The 25,613-nt window shown below is 34.8% G+C and overlaps 1 protein-coding gene across 4 annotated transcripts; it reads left to right on the top strand.

Annotated features, from left to right (window-relative positions):
• Positions 1-1,812: 1,812 nt before the first annotated feature.
• LOC117103975 (DNA topoisomerase 2-alpha-like) lies at positions 1,813-25,006 on the top strand. Of its 4 annotated transcripts, none has more exons than XM_033244619.1 (30): positions 1,813-2,205; positions 3,419-3,592; positions 4,024-4,114; positions 4,223-4,286; positions 5,322-5,467; positions 6,477-6,574; positions 7,121-7,333; positions 7,642-7,815; positions 8,508-8,609; positions 8,822-8,959; positions 9,217-9,273; positions 9,899-10,138; positions 12,519-12,755; positions 13,292-13,397; positions 13,866-13,975; positions 14,618-14,710; positions 15,162-15,276; positions 15,803-15,924; positions 16,288-16,436; positions 17,207-17,438; positions 17,690-17,889; positions 18,694-18,829; positions 19,030-19,225; positions 19,620-19,957; positions 20,805-21,005; positions 21,472-21,598; positions 22,170-22,334; positions 23,092-23,172; positions 23,713-23,834; positions 24,418-25,006. In XM_033244619.1, the coding sequence occupies exons 1-30, from the start codon at positions 2,164-2,166 to the stop codon at positions 24,592-24,594; spliced, it is 4,446 nt and encodes a 1,481-aa protein (XP_033100510.1). In that variant the 5' UTR covers positions 1,813-2,163; the 3' UTR covers positions 24,595-25,006. The 4 variants fall into 4 exon arrangements, with proteins under 4 accessions (XP_033100510.1, XP_033100509.1, XP_033100511.1 ...); XM_033244618.1 differs by having other exon boundaries at positions 22,167-22,334; XM_033244620.1 differs by lacking the exon at positions 1,813-2,205 and adding an exon at positions 2,335-2,457 and having other exon boundaries at positions 22,167-22,334.
• Positions 25,007-25,613: the final 607 nt, after the last annotated feature.

The raw sequence follows: 25,613 nt of genomic DNA, 5'->3' as shown, positions 1-25,613 counted from the left end.
TAAATGTGCATCAGTCAAGGATTGCTTATGTGTAGGTGTGATAACCTAAGAGATTAATCACAAGATAAAGGCTAATCCTTTTTTTCCATTTAGCCATGGATCTTAACCTGCAATGCTCTAAGGTGCTATTAACTCGTAGGCCTATTTACCTCGGTTTGATGGTTTTATTTTAACTGCTGTTACTAATATAACAACATGAAAAAGTACAACTCAAATAAAATTAGCAGACCATTATGATTCAATATTTATTTTGGTATATCATCAGTTCAGTTTATTTCTCATCATCAAAACATTGTACAAAACAGATAAAATTCGCACAAGGCAGGACAAAAAATATTACAATAAAAGATGATGCAAGAATGGCAGGACAAAAAGGCAGGACAAAAAATATTACAATAAAAGATGATGCAAGAATGGTCTATAAAAGTTTTATTTAACTTAATTCCAATGTAGCACTACATAAAACCAATTATAAACATGAAAGTGTACAAGATAAATGCGATGAAAATGAGGCTAAATTGTCATAGAAGTAAAAAACGCGAAAGAAGAACATTAATAATAATAATAGGCCTAATAATAATAATAATAATAATAAATAATAATAATAATAATAATAATAATAATAATAATAATAATAGTAGGGCCTATAACATAAAAATATTTAAAAGATTTGGGGAATATAAAATATAAAAGCAGTAAACATTTAAATAATTAAAACTTTAAAATACAGAATGAGGCTAAACAATTTGTCATAAAAGTAAAAAAGCGCGAAAGAAAAAAAAAACACGTAATAATAATAATAATAATAATAATAAAAACAACAACAATACAACATACAAATTCAATAGTAAGAAAGACTGGGAGAACGCAATATAATATATAGGCCTACAGTATAAAACCAGTGAACATTTAAATAATTAAAACCTTAAAATACAGATAATATGAGGCTAAACAATTTATGTCATGAAAGTAAAAACGGGAAAGAAAAAAAAAATAATAATAATAAATAAAAATAAAGAAAATAAAGACATTAAAATAACGAAATAATTCGTCATGGGTATGTATTAAAAAAAACAAACGGTGGCCGTTTTGGTCTATGCCTATTGCGTTTTGGTGGTTGACATTGCCGTTTTGGTTGTTGCCGCTTGGTACTTTCAGTATCATTGCCGTTTTGGATTAATATTGCCGTTGCGTTTTGGTCATTACCGTTTTGGTCATTGCCGTTTTGGTTTTTTGCCGTTTTGTCCAGAACCCGTTATAACATCAATGCAGTTTTACTGCGATATTGTATTGATATTACAGGGGCGGATCCAGAAATGTCCAAAAGGGGGAGGCGGAAAGTCCGCCCCTGAGATTATTCTATATTTGCAAACAACCGTGACTTTTACAACAGTGGTACAGGTTCGTAACGGTGTGCCCAATAAAAATAATTTTAAAAAATGAAAGAAAATAAAAAAATTGACAAATCTAAGGTTTTTCAAGTACAAAATCAACTTGTGTCATCCTCTAGGCCTACATAGGCCTAGTTGTTGAGATTTCTATTTCCATTTTTCCGTGTGAGTAGTCAATTCTCTTGACTGTTTTGAACTATGACCTACTGATTTCCTTGAATTAAAACCACTATTTTATTTTATACGTAAATGTATATATATATATACATATTATATGCAATTATGCCCAAATTATTATTATCAGCGTTCTCTTAATTTATTTACTAGAAAATGCAGATTTTCAAATATAAATCAAGTGAATTATTAAAGCTAATTATTGTGGTCCAATCGGAATAACTTATGCATTAGCAAAATGGTTTAAATCGAACAAGCAAGATGTCCGCTTCCATTGATTTGAGGTGCATATAATTTGAGGTTTTGTTTTAAAATTATGATATGTTAGGGGCAATATATTCAAGATATTTACATAACAGAGAATCTACAGATTCTAATCCACCTATTGGACTTATTCAGAGTCTTTATTTGGAATTCTGACTTTGATTTACGACGACTTTTGGCCGTGTTACAACAAAGAATCGTCAAAACCGGCGTCGAAGGCTAACAGGTTTCAAGCAGGCGAACCTTAGGACTAGTCAAAGCATCTGTTTCAACTGAAAGGGTCGTTTTTACAGACAAATTATAGCAAACAGTTGTTGATATTTTACTAAGCATAATGACGTCGAATTCAGAATCGGAAAAAGGTTTAAAGTGGGTGGTGAGTACCAGGTTTGATCTTAATTTCTCTCAGTGCCCGTAATCGTTTGGCGCCCTCTTATGATTGAGACCTGCGCATTCATTGGTCACGCTATATACATTATCTTAAATTTAAATATTAATACGCGGGCGCGGGGAAACGGGAGGAGGTAAAGGGAAAGTTGAATTTACCGAAAATCCAAGTGCTCAGAAATTAACGTAAATTTATTGAATTGAGTTAAGTTTCACAATGGATGCAACGACACCATTGCGGGTAGGGTAAAACATTGTTCATATGCTTTGTTTGTACTCTCTGTATTTTTGCTTAGATAAGGTTTTAAATCATTTTTAATGGCATAATTTATAACCTAGGCCTAGCCTAGGCCTCTACTCTAGCCTAGGGCCTAGCTAGGCAGGCTAGGACTAGCCTCCTCCTCTACTCTAGGTAGGTAGGCTAGGCGTAGGAGGGCCTAGGATCAACTCATCACCTGAGCCTAGGCATAATTATTTAATGCTATTGCTAGAAAGCATTTTTGGCCTAGCTAGGCTTAACTAGGCAAGGCTAGGCCGAAATGCATATTTTTTATAATTAGCTCTTTTGTTAAAATGTTAAGTAAGTTTGTTGACAAACTGGCTTTAGCCTACTATTCCTAGTATTACTTGACTGATAGATGTCCGATCATATTTCGTCTTTCAACACAACAATGGGGAATACTTAAAAAACCAGCTGAAATTTTCCCGGAAAATCACTAGGAAAATAGGTGTGCAGAATTGTAACTACTGTATTGCAAAATACATGCTATAGTGTCCCCACATGCTTCTTTTTTTGAAGCTGCCTCCGTTTTTTTTCTATAAAATTGTTCGATAATAATCGTGAAAAATACATTTATTCTGACTTCACGTCATGTTCACTCTCTCAAAAAATCCTGTCTGGACACTCATATTTGGCGATTACATGTATGCATCTGGATTGTGTAGACAAGAACTCAGCGTGCAACCACAACATTTCTTCTCGGTATGAAGTGCATTTTTTTATGCAGATAATTATTGATTTTGTTAACAAATGAACATTTTTGCCAGCAATTATTTGTAGTTGGTGATGTGGTATTTCTGGGTGTATAATTTAGTTGAATGTGTGTATTATACGTATGATGTGTTAATTCAACTCACGGCATGCCGTTACCAAAAGCCATTAAACATATGTTTGTGAACTTATATTTTCATTTTTTTTTTAGACTATATTTGATAATGATGATGATGATGCTACAGCTGAGGGAGCTCAACCAAAGCCCCAGAAAAAGGGTAACAAAAGGTTGTCAGTAGAAAGGATCTACCAGAAGAAGACACAGCTTGAGCATATACTTCTTCGTCCTGATTCATACATTGGATCCACTGAACCTGTTAAACAGGTAGGCAATTTAGTTCATAAGAATGACAAAATGATATTTTGAAAATCGTATTCATAATAATTAGGTTCTGTCCACATTATCAAGTTTTATGTGACAAATACCTGTCGTTTGGTGTGTTATGACACCATCATGCCCATATATGGGCAAGTCAGAGAAAAATATAGTGTGGGCAGAGCTTAGAAATGTCTTATTATAAATTATAATGAATTTTAGGCCGAGTCCTCATTTTTGAAGTGTGCTCTACTCTATTTATATTCGGTCCTGAGTACATCATTTGTATTGTATGGGTTTACTAAGTCAGTAAGTTGAATTACTACCCATGGCTTATATAGGGTAATACTTAGATATGAAACCATAAATTGAAAGAGGATAGGTTATTTGGCATATTAATTTAATTTTCAACACCTACAGTAATAATATTGTCTTTGCAGCAAATGTGGGTTCATGATGGAGAAGAAGGCATGGTCAACAGAGAGGTTACTTTTGTACCAGGGTTGTATAAGATATTTGATGAAATCCTTGGTAAGCCTAAAATGTTTATAAAAACTATTATAAATGTGAACTAAAAAGTTTAATTTGGTTACATATCATATTTCTATGCTAAATTATTGTTTTTGTTCTATCTTATAGTAAATGCTGCTGATAATAAGCAGAGAGATCCTACTATGGACTGTATCAAGATCACAATTGATCCGTAAGTCTTTTAAATTTTTATGGCACTGAATGGATGAATTTGCTATACAGTAGAACCTCATTTTTACGTACCCCAGTTATACGAACCCTCGGTTTGACGTACGCCTCATATCGATGATGACGTCATCAAAAAACCCAAAAGTATTCAAAACAAACGGCCCTTTTCAGAGCAACCATAAAGTAAGAAGACTATAAAAATATACAAACCATAATGCAACATATTTTCATTAAACAGCAACGTTGATTGAGTCTAATACCGGGTTGTTGTAATCTGAAACCACGTGAACTGAGTGAGATGAACATCTACCGATGGTGCTCAAAATAATTGCTTTCCTCCTTAGCTTCATGTGGCAAACCATGGAAAATCTCGTCTGGTCGAATTTTTTTACACGAAGCTGGGTAGACATAGTTTCGTACACGAACGCTAATTGGTTGGCTCGGCCAGTGCATTGCACATGGTTGTTGTCTCACGTACACAAACGCTAATTGGTTGGCTCGCCCAGTGCAGCGCACATGGTTTTAGTTTGTCTCAACAGGCCCAGACAACACCGCAGCTCTGTTGTTTAGAATAGGCATGAAGGGGAATTCCCAAGTTATACCTTTGTCGTATAGGTAATCTTACAATATTTTCATGTTCTTTAGTTAAATAAAAGATATAAAGTGATGAATTAATACACTAGACACATGGTTTTATTTGAACTCTTTATTATGACATCGTAAAGTGATGAATAAAAACACTAAACAAATGGTTTTATTCGTAGGCCTAGAGGCTAGGTCTAGCCTAGGTAACATTGTTCGTTCATACATACGTTTAATGGCGTTACGTATATATTAGGTCAAAGGTTACCACAAATTTAGCCCAACCTCTATTTTACGAATCCCCCGATTTACGTACGCCCTCCGGTCCCGTACTGTACGTAAAATCGAGGTTCTACTGTACATTGCTTTGTATAATTATACTGTAGATACTTACTATCCTGATTGTACTAAATGTATACAAATAATTGGAATTCATTTTTTTCTTCCTTGTGTTCAGGGAAAATAATTCCATTAGTGTATGGAACAATGGCAAAGGTATTCCTATTGTAGAGCACCAAACTGAGAAAGTCTTTGTACCTGAGTTGATTTTTGGCCACCTCCTCACATCCAGTAACTACAATGATGATGAGCGTAAAGTAACAGGTAAGAGAGTTGATTTTTGGCCACCTCCTCACATCCAGTAACTACAATGATGATGAGCGTAAAGTAACAGGTAAGAGAGTTGATTTTTGGCCACCTCCTCACATCCAGTAACTACAATGATGATAAGCGTAAAGTAACAGGTAATAGAGTTGATTTTTGGCCACCTCCTCACATCCAGTAACTACAATGATGATGAGTGTAAAGTAACAGGTAAGAGAAACTTTAGTATTCCCTGTCCTTGTGCTGCACGTTATGTTTTAGGAAAAAAAAACAACTTTACAAACATACAACAACCAAGCGTGTATTTACAGGGCTAGCGGTAGTTGGTTTTACGTGATCTATAGTTTTTTATCTTTTTTTTGCCTAACTTAAATTACAGGTTTGCTTACTTAATATGCCATCGTCAATTTCAGCATCCAATTCGGGTGTTATGTTTGAGTCTTTGACGTTACAGTCAGTTTACTTTTCAGAACCGTTTTTCATCTCTCTGTAAATCTGGATATTTTCGCCTTAGACAAATTTCATCTATTTGCCCATACATTTTGCATTCCACTGCGGAATCACTTGTCTGTGCCATTATCACTTTGATTTCTGTAACTCTTTGTTATATGGATCTTCTGGTATCCAATTAAGGACTGTGCAAGAGCTTCAGAACATAGTTGTACATTTTGTCTGCCTTAAATTTTTTTTCCTTTAAAAAACATATTTTCATCTCATTCTAAAAACTAGGTTGTGACACCATGAGCACATCTATGTAGAGACGGCACCTTGTAAATGTTCACTATTATTATTTAGGCAGTGGCTATTGTTACACATCCGGTCTTAAAACACTTCAAATTCTGATTAGATGTTATTGTATGTACGGATTGGATTAGGACAATAACATGAAATCAGAATTGAAAATTGGTTTAAAAACTGGTGTAAAAACTGCCACTGCCTATAATTTAATGTTATTTATTCCATTGCTGTTGCTTTACGTCCACTTGGAAGTTGGTTTTATTCTCAACAGGTGGTCGTAACGGTTATGGTGCCAAGCTGTGCAACATTTTCAGCCAGAAGTTTAAAGTAGTAACAGCATGTAAAGAGTACAAGAAAAAGTTCTCACAAGTAAGTTAGTGTATAAATGCATGGCAATTAAAAGATTAGTAACAAAGAAATATATAAGGATATCAGTAGTAAAACACACCAACAACTAGAGCAGTCACTCCATAGAGTACTTACCTCCATCCTGTGTCTTTCATGTTCAAGGGCAAAACATGAATAGGGAGCTTTTGATTTGTGCAACGATGCGACGCTAGGACGGAATCACTCATGCGTGAGCCTCCTACCTGGCACCCTATGTTCTTTGCATACGTAGATTTGGCCAAATTGCGTTCCAGAATCTACTCGACGAGGTGACCTTAACGTTCTCACATGCGCAGATGACAAGTAGTGACGTCATTACGTTCTATATCCTACCCTCGTTGTGCAATCGAAAGCTCCATAATATCTGTCACCTTGACATTGTCCTTTGACCTTTTCTTCCCAAAAGTTATTATCTCTTTCTTAGATTACTATGTACACATTCCACTAAATTTTATGACGATCCATTTCTTAGTTTTTGCATAATCAAGCTTGCAGACAAACAGATTGTTGTAATATTTCTATTTACAGACATGGACAAATAACATGGGAAAGGCCGGCGAACATAAGATTGTACCTTTTGATGGCAAAGATTTCACAGAAGTCACCTTCCGACCAGACCTGCCTCGATTCCACATGGAATCTCTGGATCCGGACACAGTGGCATTGTTAACAAGGAGAGCCTACGATATCGCTGGCGCCACTAAGGGAGTCAAAGTGTATTTGAATGGAAAGAGGCTTCCAGTAAGTTTCTTGATGAGTATTTAAAGGGTCCCAATCTCTCACGATTCTTGTGAGTGTAACGGATATTAGCATGATCTCCAGCACTCCTGCGATGAAGCAAAAATCCTCTGGAGACTAACCCATCTGCAATAAATTTGTTATTTTTCAGGTTTTTATTAATTTTTGCTCTTAAGTAAGAAAAATAAAATTACATATGTTAAGAAATATAATTAAATAGGAAGTGGCTTCTAACTTTGGACCCCTGATATTTTTTACTCATCAAGCAATAACACAATTCTAATTTTGATTTCACATTTGTCATGATTTAGCTTAATGGTTTCAAGTCGTATGTTGATATGTACGTTGGCAAGAGATTTGATGACGATGGAAACCCGTTGAAGGTGGTGCATGAAGTAGTAAACCCAAGATGGGAAGTCTGCATCTGTATGAGTGAGAAGGGTTTCCAGCAAGTCAGCTTCGTGAACAGCATAGCAACGACCAAAGTAAGACCTTTCATCTGTATATGCTATAGTAGCAGCAGTGTCCTCAGTTTTTGTCATAAATATTACTGGTAAATTAAACCACCGACCAGTAAAATTTGTGTGTTGATATACTTAATACTAATTAGGCCAGGTTAGGTAGCCTAGCCTGGCCTTCTTTCTATAAATAAATGTTATATATTCTAGTCCAGGACTACAATACAACTGTACATGTTGTTTTTTTGTAATCACTGATCCCCACCCAAAGAGCTAACTCCTCATGATGTGCAATCAGCTGGCTTTAGAACACATTTACCAGTAAAAATCTTTTGATTGGGAGAACACGGAGTAGTTATTTGTTCCATTTTGGTCCAATTTGTTTTGTATATATGGGTTATATGTTAGTTGGTATCACTCTTTGTACACCTATAAATATCATCATCAAGTTTTTCTCTTCATACCCTCAACATCTTTGGGTATTTTTTCAGGCATTTGCAAAAATTATTTACTTAATGTCACACCTCATTAAAAAATATATCAACCTTTGTCATAGTTAAGAAATGTTTTACTTTTCAAGGTAACATTTGTCATTCATACCAATTGTCCAAGAATTAATTAGTATACTTCATTCCTATTGGTCAATTGGCCAAGTGCTTTGCTAGGTCAGTATTATATATATATTTTTTTTACTGCAATTACCTTGTTCTTTATTGTAGGGTGGCCGGCATACTGATTACGTCACAGACCAAATTGTCACAAAATTAATTCAAGCAGTTAAGAAGAAGAACAAAAGTGGCATTAATGTCAAACCATTTCAGGTAATTTTATAATTTTTATAATAGTTTTCAGTGTTATCCTGTAGTAGTTGTAATTTGTAGTTTTGGGCTGCAACTGGCACCATGTTTTCTCGGATTATGAGACCCTTTAGTGCCCCCCCCCCCCACTTAACCCATTTAGAACCCCAAATGTGTATCATTGTTAACTAACTTTTTTTCTTTTTTTATAAAAAATGTTATTCGTCATCCCTTAGATCAAGAATCATTTGTGGGTGTTTGTAAACTGTCTTATAGAGAACCCAGCTTTTGATTCTCAAACCAAGGAGAATATGACGCTACAGACAAAGAAGTTTGGATCCACGTGTGCACTCAGTGAAAAGTTCTTTAAGCAGGTAGGTAGAGTTAATTGTAAGGGCAGTCAACAGAGAAGTTGTGGTTTGAAGTCTGTGTTGTAATTCCACACTGAATATTTTACTTAATTCCTTTGGCAATGAAAGTTTTGTATGCATATTTTGTCCACCCAGTAGAAAAAGTTTATACATGGTATGAAGTTTAACAATGGGGAAAATACTGTACACTTAAAAAACTAGAATATCAGTGGTTTTAAATTGTTGGTAGATTTCAATCACATTATTGTTTCGTGTTTCAGGCCATGAACTGCGGTGTTGTGGAGAGTGTTATGTCATGGATGAGGTTCAAAGCTCAGGTATGCCCAGAATTTATTTAAAATCATTAATACTGGCTAATATACTTTCAAGAAAGGGGTCCGCCAGTCGCTGTCATAAACCCATACAATCCATCTCAGAGAGTGTTATACGACACAATTTATTGTTGGGGACATTCTTAGGTCGTCGTGAGAAATTTTAACATGTTTAATATTCTATGTTGCGACTCTACGATGCAGATATATTGTGTGTCTACATTTAACTCAAACAGATCCAATGTGTCAACTACTGTAATCATGTCAGGCTGTATCGTACGACTTTTGTTGGCCTTAAGTGATTTAAGTTTGACCTGCCAATGATTTTGGTGTTAAAGGAAAAAAAAGAACTTAAAAAAAATGAAGAGACATATAATGACACCAAGTGCATCCCTAGTTTAACTGGGAATTTGCCCTTGTTAGCTGCCTTGCACAGTTCATCTACTTCTAAGTTAATATCAGTATAGTCAACTTTGCCTAAGTCAAAATTGATCTGATAAATTGTTTGACAAAATTTGACTAAAGGTTCATTGCATTATATGTCATATACCTTGATTGATTTTGCATGTTGATTGAATTTAAGGATGTCAAAGGTTAAACTAATCTCAAACATGATTTTTTTTTTCTGTAGAGTCAACTTGACAAGAAATGCACGTCAAAGAAGCACACTAAACTGAAGGGTATTCCCAAACTCGATGATGCTAATGACGCTGGAGGAAGGCATTCCCTCGATTGTACACTCATCCTCACTGAGGGAGACTCGGCCAAGTCGTTGGCCGTTAGTGGTCTGGGGGTTGTAGGACGAGATCGCTATGGTGTATTCCCTCTCAGGGGTAAAGTCCTAAACGTTCGTGAGGCCTCTCATAAACAGGTATGTGTGTGTAATTATCAAGTAATACAATGTGACCTGTTTAGGTTACAATGTGACTGGTTTATATTTCATCGTGACCCATTTATAACAATGTGACCTGTTTATTTTAGAGTGTTACTTATTTATATAATATATTATGAACATTTCATGCTTCATTGTGAACTGTTTATGATAACGTATTTATATTTTTTGTGACCTTTTTTTATTAAAATATAGCTGTTTAAATTACAGTATAACTGTTTATATTACAACATGACCATTTTATATTACACCTTGACTTGTTTTTATTAGTGTGACGTATTTATATTACAATGTGACCTGTACATTATATTATGACTTGTTGTTTTTATTACTATGTGACTTGTATGTTATTACAATGTAACCTGTTTATATTAATGTGAGCTTTTATATAATACGTATGACCTATTTGTATTATAGCCGGTTTATATTACAGTAGAACCCCTCATTTACGTACGGCACGGGCCCAGAGCCGTTCGTAAATTCGGGTATTCGTAAAATCGGGGTTGACCCAAATTCCTATATATTTGCACTGATACTACTTACACTGGCATAAACTAGGCCTAGGCTAGGCCTACAGGCTTACGCAGCTAAGTCTGAGGGGGCCTAGGCCTACAGTAGGCAGCTTTTAAGCATTCTGATCCCACTCTAGGCCCTGCACAAATTTGTTTTTATCGGACATTTTTACCTTCTTAAATACCTAGATCGTGGATTTTATTCCAACACAACTTCCATAGATACTTGTTTATTATATATATTGATCATTCAATAAAAAAATCAAGCACTATGTTGAATTTTAAAGCTGAAAACGATGTTTGAAAGAGAAGTAAAAATTGTCGCATGCACATGTGTGAAGCCATAAAAAACACTGACTTTGAAGAGGCCCGTTAGAGGGCCTCCTTCACTTGAGAATTACATAGTACTGTATAGTATGGTGTGTTGTGTTGTATGCATGGTAATAACAGGTACACTTCGAGCGGGTTTTTTTTTTTTTTAATCTTTCGCTTCAATTTTTATGACGTCATCACCTTTATATTACGTTCGTAAAATCGGGAATTCGTAAAATCGGGGTTCGTAAATGAGGGGTTCTACTGTACTTACAATGCGACTTTTTATATTATATTGTGACATGCGTATATTACAATGTTACCTGTTTAATTATATGACTGTTTATTACAGTATATATAGTTTATATTACAACATAACTTTTTTATATTACATTGTGACTTGTTTTTATTAGTGTGCCCTATTTATGTTAAATGTGACCTTTTTATACATTACACTATGATTTTGTTACTTGTGTATTATTATTACAGTGTGAGTTTTTTTATATTACAATTTTTACCTGTTTATATATTTCAAAGTGACTTGTTTATATTACAAAGTTTCCTGTTTAATTACAATCTAGTCCAACCATGGAGGTATTATTGAGGAGATGACTCGAAAAAGCTGTGCGCACGCAGAGCTATGCTAATGAACCAAGAACAAAGGTGCCGCAGCGCGTGAAGAACGTTTGCACGATGCCTTTGAAGTCTAATGTATTCCCCGCCACCAAATGCTCAGGAGGCTTTGATTACCAAGAGATTTAACACGGCAAAATGGAGAGCACGTTCTTTTCTCAATGCGCACTACTTACACTCAGTCACTATGGCTTCGCAATCATTTCCATCTTGAAGCTAATACATTGATCTTTCAAGAAATACCAAACATAATAATATTTTATCAAAATAAGTGAATTTAATGAAACATTTACATCAGCTTTATAAGTATGGTATATTGCAACTTGAATTTCCATAATTCTATAAAACTCGATAATTCCAATTTTAACAGATATTAATTAAGGAATGATGAAGGATTATAATAAACTAAGTCATTTTAGGGTTAACTAATCAAAATTTCAATCCAGAATCAGAGTAATTTTCAGTTTTACGCTGCCTTAGCTTTATAGTCAAACAAATCGATCTTTAGACAAAATTGTAATGAACACAGAAATAATTTTAACAGAAATATTTTGCGGAATCTGTTTCTGAAATATACACATAATAACATACTAAAAAAGTCAGAAAAAATACAATCAGGGGAACGTTGTTTATTTTAAAGATGGTTAATGGGTTAAAATCAAACTCTTTATCGCACAACTTCTGTGCTGGAGCGTATAAACGTCTGTCGTTGCCAAGTTGTTGCTAACGAAAAAAATGTGAATTATAGGGTAATACGCCCGCGCGCGATCCAAAGGCGGGGAACACATAGGTTTGTCGCGTCAAAGGGATCTGTTGCCGAGTGATCTCCTTCTCAATAATACCTCCATGGTCCAACTAACAACAATCATAATTATAAAAGTATTTTTACCTTCACTTTGTAGATTATGGAGAATGCTGAGATTAACAACATTATCAAGATCCTTGGTCTGCAATACAAGAACAAATACACAGAGGAGGACACACTCAAGTCCCTACGTTACGGCAAAGTGATGATAATGACAGATCAGGATCAGGATGGCTCTCATATTAAAGGACTCTTAATTAACTTCATACAAACAAACTGGCCTCATTTGCTGCGTTACCGCTTTGTAGAGGAGTTCATTACTCCAATTGTAAAGGTGATAACATTTTTATTCATTCATTCATTTACTTATTTACTCAATCATCCATTTATTCATTCAAAGAGAATGTAATTTTGTAACTTGCATTTTGGTCGCTGAGCTGAGACACTTGATGAGCAGTGATAAATGTTAAACCACACACCAAAAATCTGAATGGATCTCCACAGTTCAGTGCACACACACACACACACTGGCAACCACCACTGTAGCCAACAAAGCTATGCTGTTGTTTGTTGTTAGCTTTGTTATTATTGTACTAAATGTACTAAAGTATTACCATGTCTAGATTTGTTAAAACTGTAAACATTCTTCTTTCATAATAAAGCTCTGTCCAAAAAAATCGAATTTTCAAAATGTCATGTTTAGGCATGTCACATTTTTTGTCAAATAAACTTTGATAGTCATGTGTGTGTCATGTGATAGTCATGTGTGTGTCATGTGATAGTCATGTGTGTGTCCCTCTCTGTAGTCCTATGTATGTTATTTTAAACATTTCTTTGATTTTTATTATGATATGTATTTCATATGTACAGGCTACCAAGGCTAATGATAAGAAATCCTTCTTCTCGTTGCCCGAGTTTGAACAGTGGAAATCCGAAACTGAAAACTGGAAAACCTACAAGATAAAATACTACAAAGGTTTGCATTTTTTGGTTTTTAAAACTTAGTCAAATATCTTGCATCATCATCATCATTATCATCATCATGGTGATCATTTTCATCATCAGCTTCAGCTTCATTGTGGTGTGCTCCTGGATGATAATGATGTGTATGATATGCAGTTATTTCTTGGTTTGTTCGATTTGGCGCTCTTTATTTTCAACTTCAAAGTCTGGTGACTTCTATTTCAATATATATATAGATGAGAATATTATATGAAGCATTTCAACACATATATGAAGAACATATATTATTACCACTTTTAAAATATACTTTTAAAAAAGTAATATTAATTCTCCTAATTTAATGTTGGCTTCTGTTTATTTTTAAAGTAACATGGCTTACATCAGGCCTTTATTTTCACCACTTTTTTAAGATTGTATGTAATGATTGTCTTATGTATTGTAGCTGCAAATTGGTAAATAAATAATAACCCCCATCTTCCAGGTTTGGGTACCAGCACAATGAAAGAGGCGAAAGAGTACTTCTCAGACATGGTGAACCATCGCATCCCGTTCAGATACGCTGGTCCAGAAGACGATGCTGCGATTGAGCTGGTACGGATAGCTTTCAGTGAATGATTCGCATTTTTGATTGGCATATATGTTTGAGCACCTGTTCTATCTCATTCTGTTAATGATCAATATTAAAAATGTAATGGCCCAATTGGAATTTGAATCAAGTACCCCTGATTATCATTTGCTGTTCTACAAGTTTTGCTATTAGGCCAAACTCTGGCTAATCAAGTTGTACATTTGTCTTATACTGAAATAGATAATTGGATTTTGTTTCTTGGAAAGTGCCCCTTTTTGAATACCATGCCAGTATTTAGAGATCATTATTGTTTTTTAAAAAAAAATATTTACTTTAATAAAATGCTGACTTCAGATTTTCACAATTTTTATTGGCCAGATTTGGGCAACAAATTGATAAGAATGTTTGAAGTGGTAATGAAGGTGATTACTTTGTTGTTAATGGTAGAGATGTTTCAGCATTTTACAAACATGTACTGCATAATGGATGTTATCACTATACTATACCATTTTTAATGAATCCATAACGTAGATCATTAATAAAGTATAATACTGCACACCCTCCAAGTATTAAAATGCACAACATTGTGTTGGGATTCAATGCTCCGACATTAATTATGTCATCATCAGGAATGATCATTAATATTCTTTTTTGTATATGTGTAGGCATTCAGTAAGAAAAAAATTGATGAAAGAAAAGAATGGCTGACAGAATGGCTACATGAACGAAGGAGAAGGAGAGAGGATGGACTTCCTGATGTAAGGCAAAAAAAAATTTGTTTTCCATGTATAAGCCACTTATCTAACATTTGAGTAATTTTCATGCAAAATACTCCACTCTAGTATAAGTCCAGCTTTAACATCAGTGGTTTGGAATGGAAATTTTACACTATGTCTTGGATATCGACTACGAATGTATAATGAACCAAAGTATATAACTAAATTGAGTTAAATTGTAGCATTACAATGAAAGCTAGCACTATACTGCCTAGGCCTCCTAAATCATTCTTTGTGAGGGCTAGGCTAGACATATCTACCCTGCAGACTCGCTTTAAATTTGCATTTTTTGGTCTGCAGGTAGATAAGCCTGCCCAATCCTCGAACTTGAAACAGTTTTGTGTATATGGGTGTGGTGGACCTAAACACAAAAAACTACATATTATGTTAATCCCTATTAAAAAAGTCAAACTTGTGATGGTTTGTTTGACAGCTGTATCTGTACAACAAGGACACAAGGTTCATCACTTATAATGACTTCATCAACAAGGAACTTGTGCTCTTCTCCAATGCTGATAATGAACGTTCCATCCCAAGCATGGTAGATGGTATGTACCATTATTCTTATGAAATTTTTAATTGTAGTGGCACTTCCACAATTCATCAAGATGAGGCTGAGTTTGTCACATCCAATGAGAACAGGAGTTCAGGATGTTTAAATTCTAAACAGGGGTGGTATGAAACTGCTGTGTATTTCATCATGAGATATTTATGATGAGAAAATTCCAGGTAATTGATAAATTCCAACTACTTCGGATGTGGTAGCTACTAGGTAGCCCATTCTGATTGGTCAGTGGACCTTTCCGGCGTGTCAATCATGCTTTAAAACTGACCAATCAGAAGTGTCAGTAATACGTGCGTGTCTAAGAAACACGTTTTGTCCCACAAACGCACATGTTTGCGTATTTTTTTACACTGTCGCTTGTGGGACCTTAGCAACTATATCCAAGGGGTGTGGCTTAGCGGAAAGTTTCATTAGTTATAAAGTATAGAATATACTTTCATTCTAGGTGCTAGAATCTGAAAATTGTTTCAAACTCAATTGCTTATACTGTATGTTAAAATCTATTTTAGGTCTTAAGCCCGGTCAGAGAAAAGTTCTGTTTGCAACAATGAAAAAGTATGAAAAGAGGGAAGTAAAAGTGGCTCAGATGGCTGGTTCCGTCGCTGAAATTTCGGCCTACCATCATGGTGAGGTAAGCAATAGAAAACAGATAGATACAATTCACAACGTGTCTTAGAACCTAGGCTTTTGTATTGTGATTAATTATATTGATAAACCTATCCAACAAAATTGACCTAAATTCCTTTTTGACTGATGACAAAACCAACCAAATATTTTCCATTCATAGTTTCCTAACCTCAGTTTTACTACTTAAGAAACAAATGCTTGATTTGATTTGTTTTATTCTATACCATAAACAAATGGAAAGAAAAAAGAAATACTAAAAAAGAGGCACAGCCAAAAGTTACGATATCTGGGGCTGAACATTGCAAATTCAACATTTGAATTATCTTGAGAATTGTTTAGATTAGTTAATTGGTTCAAATGTTTACAGATGTCCCTGATGAGTACCATTATCAACATGGCACAGAATCACGTTGGTAGCAACAACTTGAACCTACTGCTTCCAATTGGACAGTTTGGTACCAGGCTACATGGGGGTAAGGATGCTGCCAGCCCCAGGTATATCTTCACCCAGCTCAGGTAAGAATTTAAAACTATTATTTTTTTAAGTCATTGTATTACTGTGTCTGTAGTTTAACACTGAGTGGTTTTGGTACTGTAGGGCAAAAATATATGCATAACAAAAAATTTAACGCTATTTTTTTTTGACAGAAAACTGTTGCATGCCTATATAGTCATGATGTGCTTATATATGGTGATGATGTGATGTCATCTTGACCATATTTAGGCATGTCATATGTTTTTGTCAATTAAAGATTTGATAGTCTGGACAGGGTATTAAAGAGCACAGTGTCTCTTTGGAAATAACGGGATTTTCTCCTGTTTTATCACCCAATCACCCCCAGAGATAACCCACTAGATATAAGTCTTCGGCTTTTGTGAGTTACATTTGGTGTTAACACAACTAAATTTTATTCAATCCATGGAGTAAATAGTATTGAAATATGTGTTATTTATATTATATATATGGTGCACTGGGATAATGTATATATTTTTAAAAGTTTAAGCAAAGGGAAACTTGATATATTATATCGGTTTATCTAGGTAAAATATTTCTCTAGTTAACTACCACACTTAATTTGTGTAGTTTAGCCTTTGAAACAAAACCCTAGAGTTTTCAAGATAAGCACTATAAACAAGCTCCCCTGATTTTCAAGCTATTAATATGACTTTATTAACAATCTGAAAAAAATAATGCTAATAAATAATGCTAATTGTACTTTGATTATTATAATTTAAACCATTACCACTTAACAAGCTTAAATTATCGTTAATAAATGAAATTTCAGCCCTCTAGCAAGACATGTTTTCAACGTTAATGATGATGCACTACTGAAGAGTCAATTTGATGACAACCTAAAGATCGAACCTGAATGGTACTGCCCGATCATCCCAATGGTGTTAGTAAATGGCAGTGAAGGGATTGGCACAGGTTGGAGCACAAAGATTCCGAATTTTGACATCAGAGAGATCATTGCTAACTTGAAGAGGTTGATTGATGGTGAAGAACCTCTACCAATGGTGAGCTGCCATCTATTGAGGTTTCCTTTATTTCCATTCAATCTCGCATGTTTCTTTTCTGCTTTTCCATTTCCTTCTGTTCTTTCCACTCTTGCCTTCCCCTCCAGGGTTAAATTTAAACGTAAAATTATTTTCTTATGTAATAACCATAAGATAAAAAAAAATCATGTAAGATTTGACCATTGCATTCAGGTAGAAAACATCTCTGTTCTTTGATTTAATACTTAAATATTTCATAAACCTTTTTACAGTTACCTTCATATAAGGGATTTGTTGGCACTATCGAAGAGCTGGAAACAAACAGATACGTTGTGAGTGGAGAAGTCTCAATAATTGACAATAACACCATAGAGATTACTGAACTACCAATTAGAAGTTGGACACAGAACTACAAGGAAAACGTACTTGAGCCTATGCTCTATGGGACTGATAAACAGCCGGCAGTAATTCAGTGAGTTGAAACCACCAACTGTTTAAAAATTCTAGTACTTTAATGATATTCCTCAGAATTATTTCAGAATATTTGATGGTCAGTGTCTTAGCAGCTATAAGCTCTCACTGGTTTTAGGCAGTGGCCCCTGGCCTTAAGTGGCCCCGCGATATTCAGCATTTTATATTTTGCTCCAGATCCGGCCTAGCAGGGCTTTTTAAAGAGCAGAACATGTACAAAACATCAAAATATGCCCTTATAATGTCAAAATCTCCAACAGGAGGTCCATTGGACTCTCAACCAGCCCCAGGGTAGGGGCCCTAGAATGTCTTGGCCAGGGCATCAGGCCTCTTTGTAACGCCACTGTTATGGTACTATTTTTGAGGCTATGATAAACTAATATAGAAGGCTAAGTATCTCATTGGTGCATAAAACACATTGATCATAGTGACTCTAGCCTTGGCACTGCACTGTCTTCAGGCGTTTGGATCCAGACCCACCAGTGCACTGTCCCCATGGTCCAGGAATTTAGAGCCCTTTCAGTGCACTGTTCCTAAAATCCAGCCCCTTGGAATCACTCTAGTCCACTGCCTCCATCATCCAGGCTAGTATAACTGAAACCAAAATAGGCCTAGTGTTTAAATGAGAAAAGCATCTGTACAATGTGATAGTTTTAAGCTACACTTTCAGCTAAATCAAAATAATTTTGTAAAGATATATTTCATATCTGTTTATACTACAATATGAAATAATTATTATATTTACAAATGTGTAAATGATTATTATTATTATTGGATTATTTTTGTTGTTATATTTTATTAATAGGGATTACAAGGAATATCATACAGATACCACTGTAAGGTTTCTTATCAAGCTTTCGGAGGCAAAGCTGGCTGAAATGGAGCACATAGGACTACACAAGGCATTCAAGATACAAAGTACAATAATGACACAGAATATGGTGAGGAACTTGACTGTGAACATTTACATTGATATTCTCCAAATGGTTGATTAACCCATTCAGTGTTTTGTGTTTTAAATGATTATTTTACTTTATTTTACGATGTTATTGTTATTTTATTAATAATTATTATTATTAATCGTTAACAAACACCAATAATTATATTAATATTATAGCTTTAATCTTTTATTTACACCTAGGTCCTTTTTGATGAGTTTGGCTGCATCAAGCGATTTGACAGCGTGTTGGATATTCTACGCGAGTTTTATGATTTACGTCTACGTATGTACGTGAAGCGCAAGATACACATGGAGAGGTTGCTTGAAGCGGAGAGCAACAAGCTGAACAACCAAGCTAGGTTTATCTTGGAGAAAATCGAAGGAAAACTTGTAATTGGTGAGTGAAATAAGTTCATTGTCATTTACATTTACTCTCTAATTCAAGACCGATTTTGGGAGCTGAAAATTTGGGATGGTCTCAGGTTACGGTCTCCAATTAAAGGGTCAGCTTAGTGTTAAGAGATTGAAGATCGTTGGTGCAATAAAAAAGTGGTGTGGAATTGGATGGTGTACTGTAATTACAGGTGTTACTCCAATTAAAGACTACTTTTGAGTTTTCATGGTCTTTAGCAGCTTTGGTCTCTAATTAGAATAAGATAAAAGACATTGTTAACATGGTCTTTAATTAGAGGAAGACTTGTAATTCAATTTAAATAACACAAGAAATTATTACTATACTGTAGATTGGATTGTTGTTGGAAAAATTATAATAATGTTGCTTCTTCCACTAGAAAACAAGACAAAACGAGATATGATCAGCTTATTATTGCGCAATGGGTACGAGAGTGACCCTGTGAAGGCTCTCAAGGAGACAATGGAAAATGCTGCTGATACCGATGAGGATGACATGGGGGAAGATACTGAGAGCACGGTGTCTGCTGCTAGCTCTGGTTCTGGTCCTGATTATAACTATTTGCTTGGCATGGCGATGTGGAACTTGACCAAGGAGAAGAAAGATGATTTGCTGAAGAACCGTGACACAAAAGCAAAGGAACTTGGGGACCTTCGGAGGAAAACTCCAAAATCACTGTGGAGAGACGACCTCAAGGCTTTCATGGAAGAGTTGGAAGTGAGTTTAAAAAATTCCTGTCAAATTTACAGATGTCAACCTTTCCTCACTGACAGATTTAAAGAAAGCTATTTCTTATGAAAAGGAAATAACTGTATTGGTCGGTCTGTAACTAATTTTTTGTGAAAAACAATCCCTTGATTATTCAAGGTTTGGACAACACAATTTGTTTTTTCGGCATAACTTTTGATAAAAGGTATAATTTTAGATGAATTTCAAAATATTTTATTTATACAGTTCACCCTCCAATTTGAGGTCCCTAGTTCAAGACAGGTTTTTCTAAAGTATCAATTTACCATGTCTTAACACTAAGCTAACCCATTAATTCTGAGGCTTCCCTTAATTCAGGGCCGAGTCCACCTTCTTTGAATTCCCTAGTGACAAATGATATCTAATTTAAGACCACATTTTGAAGGATAAAACAACGAATAAAAGTTACTTTTTAGGCAATTTTGTTATTATATAGAAGTGTAGTCCTAATATTTGTTTATCATTGTTAGTTTAAATCTAAGGCTGAATTTTTTTATAAAAGAAAAATTTCTACACATCTAAACAGCAAATGCTTACGTCTGGATTTGGTTTTTCAAAAACCAAATTAAACTTTAAAATGTTATGTTTTGTTTTAAATTTTCTAATCAGGTGATTATAGCCCTGTCCACTCTATCAAATTTAATTTCACAAAAACATGTGACATGCCTAAATATGGTCATGATGACATCACATAACCATATATAGGCACATCAGTTGTTTTTCACAGAAAATGTTATAATCTGGACAGAACTTCATTCTTTTGATGATATTTTACATATATAAAGGTACCTAATTTAGTGTCTTGCATCTAATATAGACTGTTGAAAAAAAGGAAAAAGATGATATGGTTGAGGGAGACAAAATTGCAAGTAAGGCTGCAGCGAAAGCAAACAAGCGTGGACAAGCCAAGCTTAAGACGAAAATAACACTTGCTGAAACCAAACCATCACCTATGGGACGACGTGTTGTACCAAGAATTGATGACGCTATGAAGAACAAGGCTCCATCCAGGAAAAGGGTGAGAGTTTAAAATAATCAATGAATAAACAGTACATAAACACATAGGTGAATGAAATATATGAATAATGTATATAATTAAGTATCCTGTTCTATACAAACTGTGGCCAGCAAGTTGAATTGTTGGTACTAATGGACCTTCGGATAATCCCTGCCCCTTTGTATTGTTGCTAATGTTGCACAAAACAACAGTGTTAAAACATAAAATAGAATACAAGCACGCATGATTGCGGGACAACATGTGTGCTGCATGATTGATGTGTGTATTCCAGGCACTGTTCTGATTGGTCAGTTATGTTTGATTGACATTCTGGAAAGGTCAGTTATATAAGAACGGAGGCAATGTAAGTGGGAAAGAAAGTGCACAATATGTCATAATTATCTTTATTAATATTGTTAAATATTAACAATTATTATTATTATTATTATTATTATTATTATTATTATTATTATTATTTCTTGAATAGAAACCAAAAGATGAAAATGTCCAGAAGAAACTATTTGTGAAGGAAGAGGTGAATGATGAAGTGACGGAAGAAGGGGAGGTGCTGTCACTTGCCGACCGCCTGGCTGCCAAAGACAAGTCTTCTGCCGGTACAAACCTCTCAATTTTGTGCAACCAACAAATCAGAGAATTCAGTTGCATAGCCTCTAATTCATCAACCAAATTTATTACCTCTAGGCAAAATTCTATTCAATTGTTTGGGTTTAATCTATACCCAAGGATAAGATCAACACAATCTTTAAAAAATAATGTTTATACTAAAAATATTGTTGCCAAGAACACTGCAAAACTAGCACATGTTGATAGAAAGTCTGTGAATTCAAGTTTAGGTACAAATTTACAGAGATTCAGGTTGTTATGGAAACATTTTAAAACCGTTGTAAGGTGACATGACTGTGCAGTTGCCCTTCTGCTAATCATGCTATAATGATGCATATGAAATATGATTTATGAATAAATAACATTCAATTTAAAATTTCTCTGCATAAGCTTATTTTGTTATTTCTGTTTGGATCAATTCTAGAGAAAATGTAGTTCAAAGAATTTTCATTTTTATTGAAAACAACAAAACTTAAGTTGATGTATGCATTTATTCTCTTTATTTTCAAAAATAAACATTGTAACACTGGCAACATTTTTTAACCCCTCACCTCATAGCAGGGGCCAACAAAATGAAACAAAGCAAGTTGAGCTTTCAACCAGCAAAAGCCAAAAAGCCGAAAATGGATTCTTGGTTGGATGATTCGGACGATGAGAAGAAGTCGGACAATAGTTCATCTGATAAACTGGATGCATTTGATCTAATGAAAGCAGCGAGTCAAAAGGGTAAGCTACAAAATGAATAATATTTGGTTTTTATGTCTGCTAATATAAAGCTTATACCTCATACATAGATTCTAGGCATCTGATTGGTTAAGATGCGGGCAATCGAAAGTACTATTCCCCTGAAAAATAGTACTTTTTTGGCTTGTCGCGGGGTGCAAACTCTAGGCCCCACCATCACGCTGATGGTAGAGGGGACTGCGACCTCTGTGATGATAGAGATTGGCGCCACAGATCAGCGAGTAGACAACAAACAATAATTATGGAGGCTAGTCGGTTCGAGCTCCTGATGAAAAAGGACTAGCATAGGCCTATACTTCTTGGCGAAGCCAATAGCAAAAGCACCAAAAGACAAATTAAATGTCTTGTCAATATTCAACAAGTATTGTAGCGTTGTGTATAAAGCTTTCACTTTCTTGGACTAGGGCACTCACACATTGCAACATCTGAAGAGATAAGATAAAATTGACTTTAAAAATTGAATTTGAAAATATATATATACGATTTTGTAAAATTTTATTTTTTTCGTCGATTCCTAATACTATGACATGTAAATTTCATTCACTTAGCTTTCATATTTTTGGCACAACAAAAAAAAAACATAACTTGTATCCTAATTTCCCATGCATTTTTCCTATACCTCAAGGATTTTCTGCTTGTAGGGTAGAGGGTGCTGCTAGTGTTTCAGATATGCCAATGTAAACATTGAAATGAGTCTATTTCCTAAAATTTCATCAGTTTATTTCTTATCTTTGTTTAGAAGCAGGAACGAAGAAAAAGCCTGCTGCTACTAAGAAGACAACTACAAAGAAGACAACTAAGAAAGAATCTAGTGCTTCAGGTACAGTCCTTTGTATTATCTTGCAATCACATGATGGGACTAGGGTATCATCTTTCAGTAAAATGATGGGGTGAATTATTATCCTCCATATGGGATGGATAACAGTCAGTCCTGTGCTGTATTGCAATCCAATAATGGGAGTGTGCTATTGTCCTCCAGATTGGATGTTTAGCTATTATGCTATCTTGTAGTCAGATAATGTAATGAGCAGTGGTTTATCCAGGAGTCTTGAAGTGGGGGTGCATATGGCGGAAGCGAAGGTACAGTGGGGTGGGGGTGCTCAATGATCAGTTCAGGGGCGCTAACTTGCAAAATAAGGTGATTTTAGGTGCTTTTTAACAACTTGACCTTGATTTTTATGAGGGTGGTGGGCGGGAATAATTTTTGGAGGGGCGTGTGCACTGGTAATAAGGTATCCTCCAGATGGGAAGTTTAGCTGTCAGTTAATGGAAGTACAGCTGTTGATTGATTGATTGATTACATATAAATGAATGAATAGACAAATTCTAAACATTTTTTCGTTAATTTTTTTTTTTAAAGATGAGGGCAAACCAGCCAAGAAACCAGTCAAACAGAAGAAGGCGTTGACTATTGATTCAGACTCAGACATTTCACCAGTAAAGAAACCAGTTAAAAAACCAGCTGCAAAGAAAGCCACAAAGGTAAATACAAGCTCTTACATTGATTCCATGTTGAAATAAAAATAAAATGTGATCTGTTCCCTCGAAACCCTGACGAAGTTGCAAGTTATCATTTATAGAAAGTCAATAATTGGTTTTATGTGATAGACTTAAGTTAACATTTACAAAATTATGGATGACATGTTCACTCATGTAAACTGCCTCACATCCGTGAGGTTTTATCATGACCTTTTGCAGTGGTAATCACTTACCAACTTACTAGTCGGAATAGGATTAGGAGCATGTGCTTGTCTGGTGTTTTTTGTGGGATTTTAATAACAGTATCTGGCTTGGTGGAAAGGTCAATTGATTTGAGATTTGAATTTGCTATTTATTTTCTTGGTCCGTGCTTGTCATTTGGTGGAGTGCTACTAGACTAACATACTTTGTGTCATCACCTTACAGCCAATCAGAAAAGCAAGATGGGAATGAGTTAATTTTCATCTCGTCACAGAAAACTCTTCAATTATTTTTAAACCTTTAACAATCATTCCAAAAGAATATATACAGTATCTTAAGAAATTTGATACAAAATGTATATCATTTAAATTTTGTTTTCCCACAGCCCAAGAAAAAGAAGATGGCATGGTCATCTGATGATGACGATAACAGCGACTTGTCATTTGATGCTGGTAATAACGACACCGATAGCCCAGTTGTGCAATCCCGTGTCGGTGGCAGAGCACGTGCCGCTGTCAAATACACATATGATGATGACTCAGATCCAGACAGTGATTTTTAAAGACATATATGTCGAAATAGTCGATGTATAGTCCAGTAACTAAGTCATTTGATTTTGTTACCCATCTTGCTTCAAGTCTTTTGTACCCCTATTGATGTATTGTGCTTTTTTTGCTCTATTTTTTTTTTTTTTTTTTTTGTACCTTGCAATCCTTTAGAAAAAACTAAGATATAGGGATTTCCCTGGGAAGTTGCCAAATTTAGATAATTTCGACTCAAGTGGAATTCAGCAATGCAACATAAATATTAAAATTTTACATGGTAATTCATGTTAAAAATTAAAATGATCTTTTTCACGGCCTATAGGTGATGATATTTTGTTGTACAACTGTTGGAATTCAACTGTTTGCACTTGGTTTAACCATGGAGGTATTATTGAGAAGGAGATCACTCGGTAACAGATCCATTTGACGAGACAAACCTATGTGTTCCCCGCCTTTGGATCGCGCGCGGGCGTATTACCCTATAATTCACATTTTTTCGTTAGCAACAACTTGGCAACGACATGCATTTGTACGCTTCCAGCAGAGCAGTTGTGCAATAAAGCGTTTGATTTTAACCCATTAAATATCTTTATAATGAATAATGTTCCCCTGATTAGATTTTTTCGGACTTTTAGTATGTTATTATTTGTATATTTCAGGAACGGATTCTGGAAAATATTTCTGTTAAAATTATTTCTGTGTTCATTATAATTTTGTCTAAAGATCGATTTGTGACTATAAAGCTCAGGCAGCGTAAAACTGAAAATTACTCAGATTTTGAATTGATTTTTCGAATAGTTAACCCTCGTTAACCCTAAAATGACTTAGTTTATTATAATCTTCAATCATTTATTAATTAATATCTGTTAAAATTAGAATTAGCGAATTTTGGCCAATTTATGAAAATTGAAGTTGAAATATACTATACTTTCAAAGGTCATGTAAATGTTCCATTAAATTCGAAACTTTTATTGGTGGAAAATATTAATATGTTTGATATTTCATGAGAGATAAATGTATCAGCTTCAAAATAAAA

The sequence above is a fragment of the Anneissia japonica genome, unplaced genomic scaffold, assembly GCF_011630105.1.
Source record: "Anneissia japonica isolate Jap-2015-1 unplaced genomic scaffold, ASM1163010v1 scaffold342_len425065_cov216, whole genome shotgun sequence".
In the NCBI taxonomy this organism is placed as follows: Eukaryota; Metazoa; Echinodermata; class Crinoidea; order Comatulida; family Comatulidae; genus Anneissia; species Anneissia japonica.
The sequence above is the reverse complement of the archived record's forward strand: the minus strand, read 5'-3'. Positions and strand labels throughout refer to the sequence as shown.

What these genes read in the sequence shown, in the direction of transcription:
- LOC117103975 (XM_033244618.1), top strand. Translation starts at nt 2,164, where the DNA reads ATGACGTCGAATTCAGAATCGGAAAAAGGTTTAAAGTGGGTG. An exon ending in ATCAAGATCACAATTGATCC is followed by an intron (nt 4,287 to 5,321) that starts GTAAGTCTTTTA and finishes CCTTGTGTTCAG; the next exon opens with GGAAAATAATTCCATTAGTG. An exon ending in AGGCTCCATCCAGGAAAAGG is followed by an intron (nt 21,006 to 21,471) that starts GTGAGAGTTTAA and finishes TTTCTTGAATAG; the next exon opens with AAACCAAAAGATGAAAATGT.